General features: G+C 41.4%; 1 protein-coding gene across 1 annotated transcript in view; it reads right to left on the bottom strand.

Annotated features, from left to right (window-relative positions):
* trim67 (tripartite motif containing 67) overlaps positions 1–17,362 on the bottom strand; it is a gene marked incomplete at its 3' end in the record, with an annotated part of 39,262 nt that extends 21,900 nt beyond the window's left edge. Inside the window, exons 1-2 of the mRNA XM_079179818.1 lie at positions 16,423–17,362; positions 93–188 (exon numbers count right to left, since the gene is read on the bottom strand). Of these exons, the coding sequence (XP_079035944.1) occupies positions 93–188; positions 16,423–17,262 (936 nt within the window). The 5' untranslated portion in view covers positions 17,263–17,362. The remainder of the gene's footprint in view (positions 1–92; positions 189–16,422) is intronic.
* Positions 17,363–18,136: the final 774 nt, after the last annotated feature.

Here is an 18,136-nt window from a genome sequence, read left to right as displayed (position 1 = left end):
CTAATCTACACTTGTACATATGGGATTGAGAGATGTGTAAACAGTATGTTTCACACAGTGTTAAGTGCACAGGTGTTAAGCGGTGGTGTTACCTGTATCTGCTGCAGCATGTTCTTGAGTTGAACCAGAAACTCCTTGGCATCTTTAGCTTTGTCGGAGATCCCGTTCAGGGCCTGGGAGATCTGGCACTGCAGAGACACACAGAAAGAAATACACATAACGATTAAATTACATTTGAAAAAAAAAGTGGGATTTTTCAGGCAGCTTCAGTCATCTTAAATAGTTTGGCAAGTATTATATTTAGTTTTATATTTCAAACGTATTCTTTAAATCTTTGCCCTAGACATGGCACTACTACCGACATTTCTCTTGATATGAGGAAGATAGAACATTACATATATACACGTGACCTCAAAACAATAGAATTGATCTGTCAGATATTACTGCAAGACTGTGTGGATAAGGCTGAATCAAGGCTCTTCCCTTACTGTGTAACCATTGACGCTTTGAGGCTTATTCTAAATCGGTGGTTATGTAATCATTTAACCCCCCCCTGGATGCTCAGATTACATCTGATCCTAGCCTGGAGCAAAATCCTTGGGACCCCTTCTCACAGGCCGAGACTCTGCATTGTTTTAATAACACTGTATGCACTTTATAATATAGATAGGATTGTGATCTAAACTACTGGAAAACAAGTCACTTCCTGTTACTTTATAGTAACAGCAACACTTCAACACAAAGCAAAATGAAACGAACTACCGAGAATTAATATAAAACTAATTCTAGACATTTGGTTTTCTGATGCTTGTCGACACGCAGCAAAGTCACAGTAAAGACTTCAAAATCCAGAATAACATTTATACCAAAACAGGATTTATAAAACGAAAAATACCTTAGAATCATCATACATTTATAAAATAAAAGCGCTATTTGCAAAAAAAAAAAGCATGTCACCTCAATACACATATATATGTATATGCATATATATATAAATATAAAATACATTTTATCTTCAATATAAGCCAAACATTTTGTAAGCCAGAGCTTTAATTGGAGTACTGATCCTCACTAAATTGTCTCTATTTGTTTTCTCCTAAATGGAGCGCTTACCCATAATTGTCTACCTAATTTCTATTGAGTAGCCATAGGGGACGTACATTTACGATGTTAAATATTTTCTATATCACTATCAACAGCTGTTTATGCTGTTAAGATAATTTGCATATTAAAAGATGAAGAAAATGTACAATACATCTTGGTCCTGCAGCTACTAGCAAAGATAAGATAATAGTGGTGCCGATCTCACAAGTTAATTAATATGTTTGACCTCCGGGATCCTTCTCTGCACATTTTAAGTCTCTCTTCCAATAAAAATAGTAAAATAGATAATGCAACTGCGCTCTGACTACACTCTCATGTTCAGTCACTGTGTGTGTGCATCAGTCACTGGTAAATAAGAAAGACAGGACAAAGGAAACACACACACTCTTACACACATGTGCCAAGCTGTGATGAATCGGCTCCACTGTCGCCACACCCACATTTCCCACCTGCTCCTCTTCATACACACACTCCCACTCACACACAGAGCCAGAAGGCGATATGAAGTGGGCAGACCTCCTTTTTTGTTTAAAAAAATCCCAAATAACAGTTGTGTTTGCTACATGGAGCATGGACGTGTGATCATTATATTCTTCAAAAACACAAATTCTTGTTCTACCATTGAAAGTCATTTCCATGATTTTTTTAAACTGTGTAAGAAAGTGCTGAAAAAGGAAATCAAGGATAAAATATATTCTGACATCACAGATTTAACGAAGGCTACTTAACCATTCATTCAAAATGATTAGGTAGCCATTATATATTAAGGCACTTATTTTATTGTTCATAATATATGATATTATGTAACCAACCAATCTATTTGATGTGCTTTGTATACACCTCTGGAAGGAAGGATCCTTTCCTGCACACATCAGTTGAGCTCTATTATTGTATGTTTTTCACCCAAGACTAAATGGCTAAACACAATTAATAATTTAATATATATCCTCTAATGTGGGATATAATAAAAAATCTATAAACTCTATAAACCTTGTAATCATCTATTCCCTCTGTATTAGTGAAGATCATTATACGTTTCTCCCCTGTCACCATTCCCTTGGTTATGGTTGAAAGCAAATCTCCCAACACACACATACGTGCACTGTATGCATAATCCCCTCTCCACATCGCCACAATAACCACTCCACCCCCACACACCACACACACCACACACACACCACACACACACACTGATCTTATCTCTATCAGTCACTCTTCTATGCACGTGCTCTCCGGAGTCAGGAGGAGGGCCGTGTGGAGGTCATGGTTCATGAATCAACCTAACCCTTCTGTGCAGCTCCTTACTGCTCCTCACCAAGAGGCCATCTGGCCCAGCAAGCTGTCTGGCCTGTGTTTGTGTGTGTGTGTGTGTGTGTGTGTGTGTGTGTGTGTGTGTGTGTGTGTGTGTGTGTGTGTGTGTGTGTGTGTGTGTGTGTTTGCATGCCAAGATGCTAACAAGGGGATGACGGATGTGCCATGCGACGGCTGTCCTGGCACATTCCCTCCTCCCTTGTTTGTCTGGTTCTACATTCATTTAACTCCACTGCTGCTCATCAGGTCAAAGTTCTGAGCTGCATCCACCCACCTGCCTGGCTGCTCCCTCATTTACTATGGTGACCTTCTTTTATTCATTCATTGATTTTTTTTAACCAGCTACTTCTTTTTCAGGCTGGTGGGGAGCTGGAGCCATCCCAGCATGCATTGTGTGGAAGGCGGGCTGTGAGGGGACTTTGTCAGAGCGGCCACAGTGTTCTTGTGTCGTTACTTAACCAGGTAAAGTCTCATTGACATTAAAGTCTCCTTTCCAAGAGAGAGCTGCATTAAAGATTGTTACAACAACAAATACAAACAGAAGTAAAATAAGGTAGCTGTCGCACACCACAAAAGATTATAAATAATACCCAGTTAAGCTGCATGTACAGGTACAAGCCTGTCTCCTAGAACTTACTTATTACTAATTTGCATATCATGAAATATAAAAACAGGAAAGACAACAACATCCGAAATGCAGTTTTCGGACAAGCTGCAAAAATGTTGATACTGAACATATCAGTAAAATATTATCTGACAACATATTTCATGTGTTTTCTGCCACAACATCTGCTCTTTGCCACTAAAGCATCCGCTATTTATAGCACAAGCTACAAACAAACCACACCATGGTCACATGACTTCAGGTCACTAAACTGAAGGCGGACAAGTGTTTCGGGGTGAAGACGTTTAGTAGTCTCATCAAGCCACTTGTTAGCAAGCGCCTTTTTTAAGGCACGTAAAAGCTTCAAAATTCACAAGAGGGGTATTTACTGACGTATTTTATATCATAGACCATAATGTTAAAATGTCTTAAGCTTGTGTTAACCACAGGCATCTAACTAATAACCCATTCAACAAAACTATTGCCTTTGAGACAAGAGTTCTAACTAATTTCTTGATTTTAGGACTCATTCCTGCAGCACTCTATATATTATACTACAATATACTATCACCATGTACTGCTGCAGATTTCCACCAACAATATCTGATTTATTGTTAGATACTTTAGAATTAGCTGAACATAAACGCTTAACGTTAGTTTGCAGATATTCCGACAGTCCTCATGTGTCTTCACCAAGCCAACAAACTGCTCATGTGCTCTAATTAATTAGAGCAGCTGTTTAAATAGATTACAGAACTGACCATGAGGCTGTAAGACATCAACGGATTTAAGCTGTTTATTTGTTAACTCTGAAGAGGCCACGTCTCCGTCATCACAGTTATACAATTATATTTGCTCACAATTCATCTCTCCATAGGTTTTCCTTATCCCACAAACCAATGCTTTGAAGTTGCTCCTTACAAATACAACTACTGGCTTGTTGTTGCCTTAGTCTTTCTGTTACTGATGTAGATTAAGGGGTCGTGTAGAAATGTTCAACATAACTTGTTTGGGATTGAATGCTATTTACTTTTTTTGAAAAAAACAACAGCATTCTAAGCTCATTTAAAATAAAATGTTTTCAAAGCAAGAAAATAATGCAAAAAAGACATTTTTAGAGGTTTTATAATAACACCACTTCATAAGACAGCTCTTCGTCGAAGCCTGAATACTCCGTCTTCACCATGTCCAGGTCTAACTTTGGTTACACGATGCGTTGACCTACAGGAGACCCCAGTAAAACTGTGTGTCACAGTGTAGAAATGTGACAAGTCTGCCCTGCAGGGAGAGGGATCAGCCACTGAAGAGATTTGGAACAAAAGGGAAACACGAGAAAATCATCCAGATGAAAGGGAAATTGAAAGTGCACAACAACAGGAGATGATAAGAAATGGAATTCATCTCAGCGAGGATCGTCGCACCTGCAGAACAGAACTGTACATTTGGAAATCCTTTGTTTCTTTTGTTCCTCTCCCCTTGACCTTTTTCATCTTTCGCTACTCCTCTGAACGGGAGTGTCATTTTTTCTTTTTCCCGCTGTCAGCACCCTTCAGCACTCCTCTCAGAGACAAGTGCTATTATCTCGTTATCTTATTATAGGAGCGATGGAGGACCATTTATTCAGTCTGTGACATTCAGAGAGACCAGTGACATTCGTGGAGGCACAGCTGTGTTGGTTCACTGATGAATTCAGCTCAGCAGATAGCAGGATGTAGAGGAGGACGCAGCCAAACGGATTCAGGAGATCACAATGAAACGGCGGGAAAATGGAGAGCGGGAAGGAGTGTTTTGAACTTCCAGCTAGTTTGACTTCTGGACCTGTCAGTGCAGATATTAGCCTCGTAAACAGACTCAGTGTTAAAATATGGAATCATGGTTGTAATTATTATTGGTAAATGGCCACTGGCAACGACTGACTACAACACACCCCTAAAATAACAACCCTGTCTCCCATTAATGACCTTTTATATACTATATATGCCAAATACTTTATGGATGAAATGTCATTTCTGTCTGATTTCTGATTATGTTTAGTGGCAAAGTTTTCTCCAGTCTATGAAGTGTCACATGCTTTGGTTGTGATGACTAAACGGCATACGCTGGAGATCGGTGTTCAGTACAGTTGGAATGAAGGGATTTCATGCCTTGTCATGAGCCTGACGAGGCCTGTGGCAAAATGCATTGTTCGCAGTTGAGTCCTGCTGTCAGCACCTAAGAAGGCGCGTGTCATTTTTTAAATAAACTTTATTCAAATATCATGTTTGCATCTGAAAAAAGACTGCATATACTGTACTTTCTTTAAAAAAAAAGACCAGCATGCTCCAATGTGAATCATTGCATGTGCTGAAAAATTTAAACTTTTTCATTTCCAGTTAATGTTCAGTCACCTTAAGGAAACTCTGCTCATGTTGTGGAGAAACAGTTGTGGTGAGTAATCTCAGAGAGAAGATGGGGGGTCACTGTGACCCTCAGGGGAACAATAGGCAGCTCTTATGTGTTTGGCTGTCAGCCGGGGAATGGTGGATGGTGGTGTTGACCTTGTCAGAATGATACCCAGGAGGACACGGAGAGGACCAGGCGGAGGAGGGGCTGAACCCCCTCATTTACCTCTACTTACCCTTTTTATTTCTTCTCATTTGCATTCACAAGCCTTTACGTCCTCTGTTTTCATTTACCCTCCCTCGCTTTAAATTTTTACACCCAAACATCTCCCAATGGCGTACTTGGTGATAAATAAGGTTCTACTTTTATGAATCAGTAGAGCACAAATCCCCTCTTCTCCTTCCTTTATAAAGCTCTGCACCATGATCACTAAGTTGTGATGAAAGAAAGCAGCCTAGAATGAATCCACTTCTCCCAAAAGAAAACTGACTTCCTTGAGCAGAAACATGAAGCGTATTAATGAACAACATTTGGTTAAAATGCTGCTGGGGTCCTTCAAGATCCATTGCGAGACACAAATAATAATCATACCACATGAAGATCCAAAGAGAATAAGTGGCAGATTGCAGGGTGAATCTGGCTACAACCGAGAGCCGGTTCCTGATACATCACAGGAGATGCAGCTGCCTTCACAATCTCCACTCTGTGCGTCACGGTGCACACTCAGAGTTCACAGTCAATCATTTAACACTGTATCTACTTCCAAAAATATTGTTTTCCTTTCATGTTTTAGTTGTTTTTTTAAGGCTAAATTATATGATCATCAACACACAGAACACAGGCACTGTTTGCACCATCATGGGAATGTACATCTCACCCTTTTAAACAAAGGAAGATAGTAACCATGTTTATAAATTGTTGTCATATAATCACTTCTAATTAAAAAAAAATAATCTATGCAGTAATGATCAAGTTTACAATAGATACTGTATGTAATCAATCAACTGTCTGTTCTTCATCACATCACAGGTACTCTCCAATGACTAATTATCTAATCTAATCCAAATTCACCCAACCACCACATGAATTTGCCTTGCCAGAGACATATATATATATATATATATATATATATATATATATATATACAGTATATACAAACCAGAACAACCAGTATGTCCCCCTCTCAGTCTAGCCAGCCAGCTGTGTTACAGTATTAGTGTTTCACATCTGGTGGAGGTCAAAATCAATCTCCTTTCCCCTTCCTCCTCTTCATCCTCTCATCCACCATCACCCAGCCTCCCAATTCCTCTGCTGCTCTGCTACACAGCCATTTTAAGGCTGATACGATATCCTCCAGCCCAACCAAAACAAGAATCAGCCGAGCCACAGCAAAAAGAAAATAATACCCAAATATCAGGAAAGACAAATCCACAATGAACGAATAAATATTTCAGGATTGCTCAGTTTTGGTCTTGTGCAGTCAAGTAGTCATAGTGGCCATATTTACTATATTTAAGCAGCGAAATGTGCTTTCAATTTAATATGATGCGGGAGTAACAGCGGATATATTTCCATGTGGCTTTAAAAACAATATTATCGTGTCATTCCGCCTGATTTAATACATAATGATCCACAGGAGAACGCAAACTAATAATGCTAAAAATGACTTGCACAAAAGCCACAAGGCTACAGCCATGCTAGCAGCTCTGTTAGACTGCACCTATAGGCACAGCGGTTCTTTGAGCTAAATGCTAACGTCAGCGCGTTAACATGCTCGCAATAACAAGGTTGAAACGCTGATGTTTAGCGGGTATAATGTTCACCATTCTCACAATCTTATTTAGCATGTTAGCATGGTAACATTTGTTAATTTGCACAAAACACACAGGAACTTCGCTAGCTTGGCAGGTATTTGGTCATAAGTCCTTATTGTCTGATTTTAAGGTAATCCATCCGGTAGTTGTTGAGATATTTCAATCTGGACCAAAGGGATGGACCGACGGACCAACGTGGTCCTACCTCGAGCTGCACCACTAGCGTGACTAACAAACCAACTTGACCAAAGTGTTTTGCAAATGTTGCAAACCGTAACCCAGAAAACCAACATGTGGAGCAGAGGTTATTCTCCGTACAGAGCAGAAAGCCATGATTGCCTTTTTAAACTGCTCCATGAAGCATTTTAACCATCTATATGTAAACCATCAATATTTATAGGATGTGGTTCAGTGCTCTAACGTGTCCGGTGCAGCTGTGCAAAAGCCTGCTTCACCTTTGCAAGTCAGCATCTTTTGCATACTCACAAACTTTTGAACTGAGCGTGCCTGAATGTCGTGGACTAAAACATTACTAATACATCACTCTACAATGTGAAGCTCAAGTTCAACTTTATGTTCCTTTATTCATCAATTTATCAAAAGCAAGTCCCTGCTGAGGGAGAAAAAGCAACATCGAATGCTTCCACTTCTTCTTCCTTCTCACGATGAGATCTTTCACAGTTTGCCACCCAACCAGAACACAACACTGTCACATCCTTTGCAGAGGAATGGATTCCTCCCGAGTCGTCTTAGATAAACCGCGGCTACAGCCAGAGCTGTCTGAATGAGCTGTCTGAATGAGCTCCAGGAGGAAGCACCGTTTTATCACCCTGACTTTTCCTCGTGGGTGTTAGCTTCTGAGGAGAGAGCGGCGAGGCAACAAAAGAGCTGCAGAGCAAAGAAGAACAGCCCCTCTAATCAATAATTGATCAGGGCATCTTCCGTATTAATAAATAAAGAGGGAAGGTAGATCGCCATGGGCGTAATTGTCATAAAACAAGTACAAATTCGGTTTGTTGAACATGATGACTGTATTACGGAGAGAGAGTTGATTTGTCTGTTAGGATTTCATAACGCTTCTCTTCACTGTTACACTACAGCAAATGTTACAGAAGCTGGCACACACACATAGTACTCATCTATGAGCATGTCATCTGACGTTTAATCTACTGGGCTTCCTAATGAATTAGCAGCTGCTTGCAACCATGGTAACGAAGCTCATTGTTCCATTATAGGATGTCCAGAGAAACTCTTCTCAGAGGTCTGGCATCAGCACTCATGTTGCTACCAGAAATAGATCACAAGTGCACTCTCTCTCCCTCTCTCTCTCTCTCTCTCTCTCTCTGACACACACACACACACACACACACACACCATACTGGGTTAACAACAGCAACACACACATTCTTTCTGCAGAGTCCGTCTGCTGTGTTGCAGCCAGAAGAGAGGAAGTGTAAAGTGTGCATTAACCTACATTCAATGAACAAGTCCAGCAGCACAGCCTTGAGTTACTCTGTGTGTGTGTGTGTGTGTGTGTGTGTGTGTGTGTGTGTGTGTGTGTGTGTGTGTGTGTGTGTGTGTGTGTGTGTGTGTGTGTGTGTGTGTGTGCGTGCGTGTGTGTGTGCGTGTGTGTGTGTGTGTTTGCTATGTAGCCCACTCATGACATTGTGAGGAACACATTAAAGGCACACGAGCTGCCATGTGAGGACATAAATCCGGTCACAACAAGGTTAACCATGTATTTTCTGGTTAAGACTTGGTTTTAGGGTCGAGGTTACAATTGAAATTAGGTTCCTGATCCTACAACCTCTTAAAAGAGTTCTGCATATATTTAAAATTGCGCTTCTATAAAACTGTCGGACTTGCCACGGACAATGAGAATAATTGTGTTTTTCATTCCATGCATTGTCCTTCGCGGCACTGTGCTACATTTTGGTCTTTTGTTTCTGTGTGTGTTGCTGGGCCTGAGGTAACAGGCGAGTAAGGCTGACCTGTCATGGTCGGCGTGCTGCCATCTGGAATGAGGTTAGTCAGGCACAGTCAGTCGGCACAGTTCGGCACTCGCTATTAATTGCCTCAGTAAGAGCGTCTCTGGGAGATGAAAGCACCTATTTTTGCTGATAAAATTGTAGTAATTCCTTGTAATGCAGCCCGAGGCGGAAGGAGACATCGGATATTACACACTCCTGGTTACACTGACAAAATCAGAACAGTGTCTTCATCTCGTGCTCTTATCAAGACATGATATGAGGTGACCAGTTATTTTTCTAATGTCATTAGAACTGAAACATGTTCAGACTGTCTCATAAAATGACCATAATATACTGTATCTGTAGGAAATAGGAGCTGATGGAGATGGTTATTACTGTAGCATGAGTCACTTTCCAAACCTGTAGTCTGAGTGAGATCAGAAGCTGCTTCTCTGCTTTTAAATCACAACCTTCCTCCTACTGAGTCTGGCTTTAGAGGAGATAAAAGCACGAGTAGATTCACAAATCACAGGCAACGCAAAAGCTACTACTCTTCTCTCGGGATGGGAATTGATAACATGTTTGATGCCAACGCTATTATCGATTCTGCTTCTTGGTCAGATTCTTTATGGATTGATCAGTTTTCTGTGTGGCCCACACAAGTTCAGCTGCTTTATTATGTCTGAGTCTGAACACAGTGTAGAACGTCTGCCTGATAACATTTGAATATGTTGAAATGTCAAATTCATGGACTACTTTATCGCACTTTACACAATCCCTCTAAAGAAAGAAGTCAAGTATTAAATGTACAATAATGAAACAAAGGTTGAAAGGCTGAATATCCTGTAATCAATTTGATTTGGCTCGCAAGATATTTGACTTGAATGTAGATTTTTAAGACCTCCTGTTTCTTAAGCATTTAAAAACCAATTGGCGGCCTTTGCAAAATCCTCCGACGTGTTAATAGTGCTTTTATCAGTGAACCGTTTCTGACAGTCATGTCTGAGAAGCCCCAGAGGTGACACGGTGTCACTCCCTCTGTCATCATTACGGTTGCTGTTGATTTATTCATCGTTCAGCTCGACCTCAGGTTACATTTCATTTTCAGTCAATGAAAGTGTGACTACCGCCACACGCCAGGCAGACAGCTACTGCTGCCTTTTTTTCATGAGAGAATATTCATTTTCATATTTGAATATCTGCTTATTACTATTCAAATATATATTCAAATTTAGAATATGCTCTGACAGCCGTGGCCTGCCAGCGTGATTCTGTGATGTTGTACGTAAATGCATAGATGTATTATAGAAATATTCAATACTTCATAGCAGTAGCCACATAAAAGCTTCATGAACAGAAATAAACCACATCACAGAAAACGGGCCGCAGGCAGCTCAGACAGCAACATGCTTGTCAAAATGTTTTGTCAGAGTCCCTGCGGACGAGAAAACAAGCGAGAGACAATGTTTACTGTTAATATTAAATGATTTAACATGAGTGGAAGTGACGAATCTGGCGAGGGAGATGCATTTTAAGGACGCCAGTGAATGCAAACGAATTATATCTAAAACATGACACATTTAAGTGCCACAGTGGAGACGGGACAGACCATACAATATTGTCTCTGTCTTGATAATTCACCTTCTTGATGGAGGGCAGAACTGTGTCACAGGTGTCAAGTCGGTCGAACCTGGAGAGTGTTCCCCAGGATAAACAATAGTTGGTACTAACCAGCCTTCCTTCCACACCAACTGTGTTGATAGTGACTCATGTTACTATACCAGAACAAATCCAAATCATCTGCCCACTGACCATCTGGGTTTCTCTCGTTCTCTCTACTTCAACACTTGGTGGATGGCCCATTTAAAAAAAAAAAAATCAGTTACGTTCTTCGGGATCTTTAGTGCTAATTTTCCACTTGCATGGTATTTTATTCCTCTTTAACATCGTAAGTAAATTATATTCGTGGACAGTGTAATAGCATAACTTCCACTGTGAGATTTAAGACTAGAAATCATCCTGAGAATCAATCGAGACCAGCAGCTGACCAACCGGAAGACTGTTGGGCATTTTGTTCATATAATATACTGTATGTAGAAAAAAAGTATACATGCTTCACCAACTTCATGGCCTATTCGTCACCTGAAATATATTAAGAAATTAGTTCTAGTGTATGAAAACTGATTTTGGTGGTAGGAAGCTGTTTTTGCCATTTAAAAAAAAATAATGGTCAGGTGTAAAACAAAGACAGCATTTGTACATCAGGTTTGGTTCAAGACTGATCTGAGAAATGTTCAGCCTTTCCAAGCCACAATGACTCAAAGTGTGGACTAAAACAAACCAGAAAGAAGCCGTGCTACCCTCTTAAGCAAATCACAATTTGAGCTGAATGATCCCAAATGTGAAGGATGAATTATCCCCCCAAAAAAACAGACCTAAAGCAGCATGTCTGGAAGACAACAACAGGTTAGGTTTAGAGAAGTACAAATCCCAGAAGAACAACATGAAAGTAAACCAGCTGGGAAGTTTGAGGAGAGACGTGACTCTAAATGGCCTCCTGTCGGAGCAGCTCAAAATACCGAGGGAGCAATTAAACTTGGGTGCTAAATACAGATCCCGCATCAGTCCTCGCTCAGTAGTAATGGTCCAATCTTTGAGGCACCGCGCAGTCATTCTAAAACGCCGTCGGGCCAAAGTAGACGACAGACTATAACATCTGAGGAAAGAGGATCTATTTTGGGAAAGGCAGGAGAGGCAGATGTGTTGAATGTTATATTGTTTAACCAGCCAAGTTAAAGGTGTTTGGAAGCAACAGAGCGCATGGGTTTGTAAAATTCAGGAGGATGTGAAAGGTTTTTATGAGAAAGTGAGGTTTAGACGTATCCAACAGTTGAACACACTGGAGCAACCCTGTCTCTTAGGAATTATGGGAACATAATGTCTGCTTTATTTATGTTCAGTGACAACGTTGTTGTTTTTTTTCAATGCAAATTGTGCTACATTTTTCGTCCACACACCATTCGTTCAGGATAGTGTTCAGGGTGGACGGTGGACAACTTTGATATGATAGTCCACATCCTATGGCACAAAACATGAATTATCAGCCTCAGTTCACAAATGACATTACTGTTATCCACCACGAATGTTTAGGCGTGGATTTCAATATGCCAAACGTCCCATTTCAAATCTAAAATGGTCTGAAGATGACGGTGCAAACACTGAAACACACGCAGCAGGAGAACCAGCAACTCCGCATTTGTGGTTTTTAATATTTAACTCGGAGCAGTGCCAGAGCCAGCTGCTCTTTACTGGACTGAGCTGGCTCACACATATACACACATGCTAAAACACACGCGCAAACACACATGTGTGTGTGTGTGTGTGTGTGTGTGTGTGTGTGTGTGTGTGTGTGTGTGTGTGTGTGTGTGTGTGTGTGTGATTTAAATAGACAGTGTGTTTTCTGCTCGACTGATCAGAGGAAACTGGATCAGTGCTTCTTCCTCTGCATTCCCTCAGCGAAAGTTCATCCGCATACTTATGCCTCGCGAATGAATGTGTGCGCTAATGAAGTGTGTGTGTGTGTGTGTGTGTGTGTAGGCTTATTTGAGTCTCTCTGAGTGTGTAGTAGTGGGATAGTCACCCCTGGGCTGCTTCATGATGTACGAGTGTTTGATTTGCAACAAATACAATGATGATCCAACTGTCTTCCCTTGATATATCTCTGTACATTAGTGGATTCTCAAAAGGACTTGTAAAGCATAAAACACACACACACTCAGAAATGCTGCAAAACATTTGCTAAATGCACTTATCATGAGGGATGTAACACTCTCAAAGAATGCAATGTATGTAGGTTGATGCACGGTAAGTGGAACCAAAGTTCACAAGCACACGCTCCGTCCGGACACATTTAGCCGTACGCTGTTCGCAACATTTGCCGAGTTTAGCGCAACAAGCTGACAAGCTTGCAAGTCAAACTTTGCGAAGGTAGAACAAACTGAAACACTCCTCCTAATGCACAAAGTTATATTTTGTATTTTCAATTTCATAGCTTAAGAAAAAAAAAATAGTTTAGAAGCCTATTGTAGCCTTTTGGGAAAGTGTTTGTTAGGTTTTCGTGCAGTGTAATACAAAAGTGTTTGAAATGTCCCTTATTTTCATAATGACAATAGTTGATCTGAGTTGCCAGTGGGCAAAATGCGAGCTCAGTCCCCAGCAAGAGGATTTTGAAGAAGAAGATGCATTTTGATTTCAAACAATAGAAGAATGAGACGGAGATAACGAAGGAAAAGGATGCTAACGAGATGCAGCAATACCCCACTTCAACAGAATCATCCAAAAAAAAAGGAAGAGCGTGCTGCCCACCAAAGTAAAAGAAAAACAGCTTTGAGTGACACTTCAAAAAATCAACAGCCATTTCAGCTCATGCTGTTCGGAGCCTGTCCAAGTGCAGACCGAGAGGTACGAAAGACAGCCAGCCATCGATCTCCCTCAACGCGAAGGACACCATATTAACTAAGTGGCGGCCATCTCTTATTCATACGCTGCTCATTACTTAGCGACGCCCCCTCACTCCTGTACTCTGATGGGATTTTCACGGTCCATTTATGGGACAGGGTGAAAGAGGTAAAGATAGAGGATGGGCAGGGAGGGGGGGGGGGGGTAATGAGGGGGGGAGGAGAGAGTAAATAAGAAACAGGGATGGGGAGGTAAAGGGAGGCAGACATATAGAAGGTGAATGAGTGAAAGCCAGAGAAGAAGGCGAAAGAGGCTGAAACGTGTGACGGATAAATGACTGGAGGCTTCCAATCACACAGACAGAGAGATTAGTCCCGATGACCCACTTAGCAGGAGACAGAGAAAACTGTCTTTTGATTTACACTTATGAAGCCTGGGTGTGATGATGTTGATGGCCTTATGAAAGGCTGTATTAAACACAGGAAGTAGTCTGGGCCTGTACAGAGTCCGGCAGCTTGTTAAATGCTGGTAATGGTAGTATTGATTTTCCTTTAAAGCCCTTTTTGATTCCTGCCCATGGGGCCTTTTTTTACCAGTATAATTATTTGCATAATTATTCGTAAGGACTATGGTAATGTTATTGTTAAAATGCTACACATACCTCCCCTGACGCAATCAACTCTGGGTTGTGAATTCTTCAAGTTCAAAATGTCAACAGCAAAGTCAGATCCCACTGTAACCTGAGAGGAGTGACCTGAGTTGACCCCCCTCCACGCAGCACACTTTTAAATTAATGAAAGATTCATTCAAAAATAAATGAAACCATCAATCACTTTAATCATCCGTTAATGACACAGACGGGTGGTTTTTGGCAGGCAGAGGGGGGAGAGTGGAGAAAGGGGGAGATTGGATGGTAAAACAGGGTTTTCGTCTAATTGTGTTCCAGCAGAATGCAGTGAATGAACAATGTTTCTTCAAATGAATACAAGCCAGATCCAGAGGGCTGCTTTTAAAACAACACGAATTCAACTCAAACTTGAATTCTGTTCACCATCGGATTTCCATAAACGTTTAACAAAACATATATAATGTATAACGTTGGAGAAATCAGACTTTAAGACAGTTAAACAACCAGCCCCATTTTTGATCATCTGTACAGCGTGATATTTCAGGGTTTTGTCCAGCCATTTCATGGGAAATTGACGCTTTCAAATCTTCATAGTATGCACAATATAAAAGAAAATGGGACGCACACACAGCTCAATCGGTTTACCCCCTGAATATGTTTTAATCTGCCCACATCAACAGCTTGAGGGAGAATACCAGTCTCAATGTGCTGCTAACGCTTTTTGGCTTCTATAAAAGCTAAATATAGAACATATGATTCAGGGCCACACTTTTGTTAAATAGGCAGTGGGTGAAGAAGCACTAAGATCTTTTACGTAAGTAAAAGTATAAGTACCACAATGATAAAATACTCCATTACAAGTAAAAGTCCTTCGTTCTACTTGATTAAAAGTACAGAAGTGGCAGCAAATCAGTTTAAAGCATCAACAGTAAAAAGGACTCACTATGAAACATGGCGTGTTAATAAAGTGTTATTTATCGGATTCGTATATTTTTTGGAATATTATTTCCCATCAATGAGAGCAATGTAAAGCTTTATATACTATTGGCATATTAAACTGATCATATCATGTAACCATAGCGATTAAATAAATGTGGTGCAGTAAAAACATATAACAAAGTATTTTAAAACCATATTTGTTCAAACTTGAATAAAAGCCTAGTTTTTCCTTTTCTTTTTTTTATCCCTGTCTTGATTTTGCCGGAGGAAATGCATCAAACTCTGCTTCCCACACTACAGTCACTACTGACATTTCACACACACACACACACACACACACACACACACACACATGCAGTACATGTGAGCCAGTAGTGCATGAAATAGCAACACAACGCTGACATAATCAAGGAATGACTCACATTGCACACACACGAGGGTTTTACGCCTCCAGTAATTATTTCCCTGCGTGAATCAGTCAGGGCTCTCTGATTTACAATTTGCTCCATATACAGTAAACTCAACACAGCACTGCAATGGGGTTGTTCTTCTGGGACTAACATTTCCACCTCATAGCATCCTTTCACTCCCTTTGCTTTGCCATTTTTCAAGAGAATTTACAGTAGTTTGCACAATTTTAAATAGCCAACACAAATATGAATGCATATAAGATGAGGATGCAATTGGTTTGAAGGCATGTATGTCTGTAGCTATAATAACTAACAAGTTACTAACTATAACAACATATAACACAACATAGCAACAGTTAAAAATGAAGACTTATGATTGACACAAGCTGTTCAACTTGAGGCACATCAGGCAATAAACAGTGTGTTCGTGTGTGTGTGTGTGGGTGTATTTCTGCATACAAATGTCCCTAACAGTGTGTGTGCATGCATGTGAGAGAGAGAGAGAGAGAGAGAGAGAGAGAGAGAGAGAGAGAGAGAGAGAGAGAGAGAGAGAGAGAGAGAGAGAGAGAGAGAGAGACTGTGTGCAATAGTGTGTAAGCCATACAGCTTTGGGAATGGACTTCAGCCAATTCACAGTTGTGGCTTTAAAAGCCATTTAGGCCTGTTGGCTTATAATGTTTATGAGACAGAGGGAGAGAGATAGTGCGTGTGTGTGTGTGTGTGTGTGTGTGTGTGTGTGTGTGTGTGTGTGTGTGTGTGTGTGTGTGTGTGTGTGCGTGTGCGTGTGCGTGTGTTCGCTCACCTTGTGTTGTTTCCACATCATGGGCAGCGTTTTGACGTCGTGTTTGGCGTGTTTCCCCTCCTCCAAACACTTCATACACACCGGAATCTTGCAGCTGTAGCAGTACATGCTGAAGTTTTCCGCTTCGTGGTCCACGCAGGTCGCCGGTTTCCGCGCGGTAGCGGGCGGCAGCGGACCGCCGCTGCCTCCTCCGCTTGCCGCACCTCCTCCCGCGGCTCGGTTCGGCGGCGGCGGCACCAAGCGGTGCTTGGCGAGCGGACCGCGGGACGGGTGGCATCGCTGCTGGCAGGCGTGACAGTAGTAGACGTCGCACTGCTCGCACATAACCGTTGCGTCCACCGGGTTGCGGTCGCACAGCTGGCACTTCGCCGCTGTAGAAGAAGAAGACGAAGAAGAAGAAGAAGAGGAGGACGAGGAGGCCGAGGAGCGGCGGTTCTGCTGGTACCGCGTCACGATGGCCTCGAGCAGCCGGTTCCGAGGGAAACCCCGGAGCCCCCGTTCATCCAGGGAGACGCTCCGGTGGCACAGCGGGCAGGTGAGGGAGCAGTGTCGGTGGTGGTTGGCCGGTGGAAACACCCGCACCCCGTTTGGAGACTTGAGCTGGCACGGCGTGTAGGAGCCGTATCCGCTGTCCGTCTCGCTGTACAGGCTCATCTTGTCCATGTCCAGGTAGTCGTAGTCAGAGCTGCCCGAGGCTCGGCTTTGCACCGGGGTCTCCCCCTCCGGGGTCTGGACGGTGATGTTCCGAGCACAGGCCAGGCAGACATTGTGGGAGCACGGCAGGAGGATGGGGTCCTTGAAGAGAGAACCGCAAACGGGGCATTTTAACTCTTCCTCCATCGCTCCCGTCTGTTTCGGTGGACCGGGGAGGGAGAAGCAGCTTCAATGAAAACACTCCAGCACCGACTGACACGGACAGCTCCCTAAGCGGCTCTGCGCATGCGCAAAGGGGGCGGGGATTGTAGTTTGAGTTGATTGATCGAGTTAATTTAAAGGCTCTGAATCACCACAGATCTCCTGATCGTCATGGCTATTAACTTGTCTTTTGTTATAATCATCATTATTGTATATTATAGTATATTATTTTTGTAATTGTCTGAATTTATTTATCTCAATGCAGTCCCTGATTTCTTTAAATCCTGGTTCAACCATGACCACTTTGTGCTGTCAATAAAGGCTATTGTGGTGATTTAAATAAAACCTAAGCAAGATGAACAGTGAACATTAAAGAAAATCATCATTTATCTTGTGTACTTTGTGATTTAGTGTTTATATTTATGCTCAACATTTTACACACATTCTTTCTTTTTTTAAAAATACAGGATTTGAAGTAGCCTACAATAACATTGGTAATTATTGTACTTCATAAAAATAAGTACTCCTTGACTTAATTACAAGTACAAATACCACGGTGTAAAAATACAAAAAAAACTTGGATGGTTTAATCTAGAACAATGCATCACACTTAATAAACTGAGCATATGTTTTGAATTAAAAAATAAAATGTGCAAAGTAACTATTACTATAGTCATAGTCACTTTTATGGAGTAAACGTATACCACTATGAAGTAGTATCAGATTCAAATTATGTAATACGTGCAGTACTTCTTCCCCACTATAGGTCTGTTTACAACTCCTACTGCCTGTTAACTATTAAGCAAAAATAAGATTTAGATTTATGTCAGTCAAGTCCTTTATCTAAAACTACAACATA

This window comes from Pholis gunnellus, assembly GCF_910591455.1.
Source record: "Pholis gunnellus genome assembly, chromosome: 19".
Taxonomy (NCBI): domain Eukaryota; kingdom Metazoa; phylum Chordata; class Actinopteri; order Perciformes; family Pholidae; genus Pholis; species Pholis gunnellus.
This window is presented reverse-complemented; position numbering and strand designations above follow the sequence as displayed.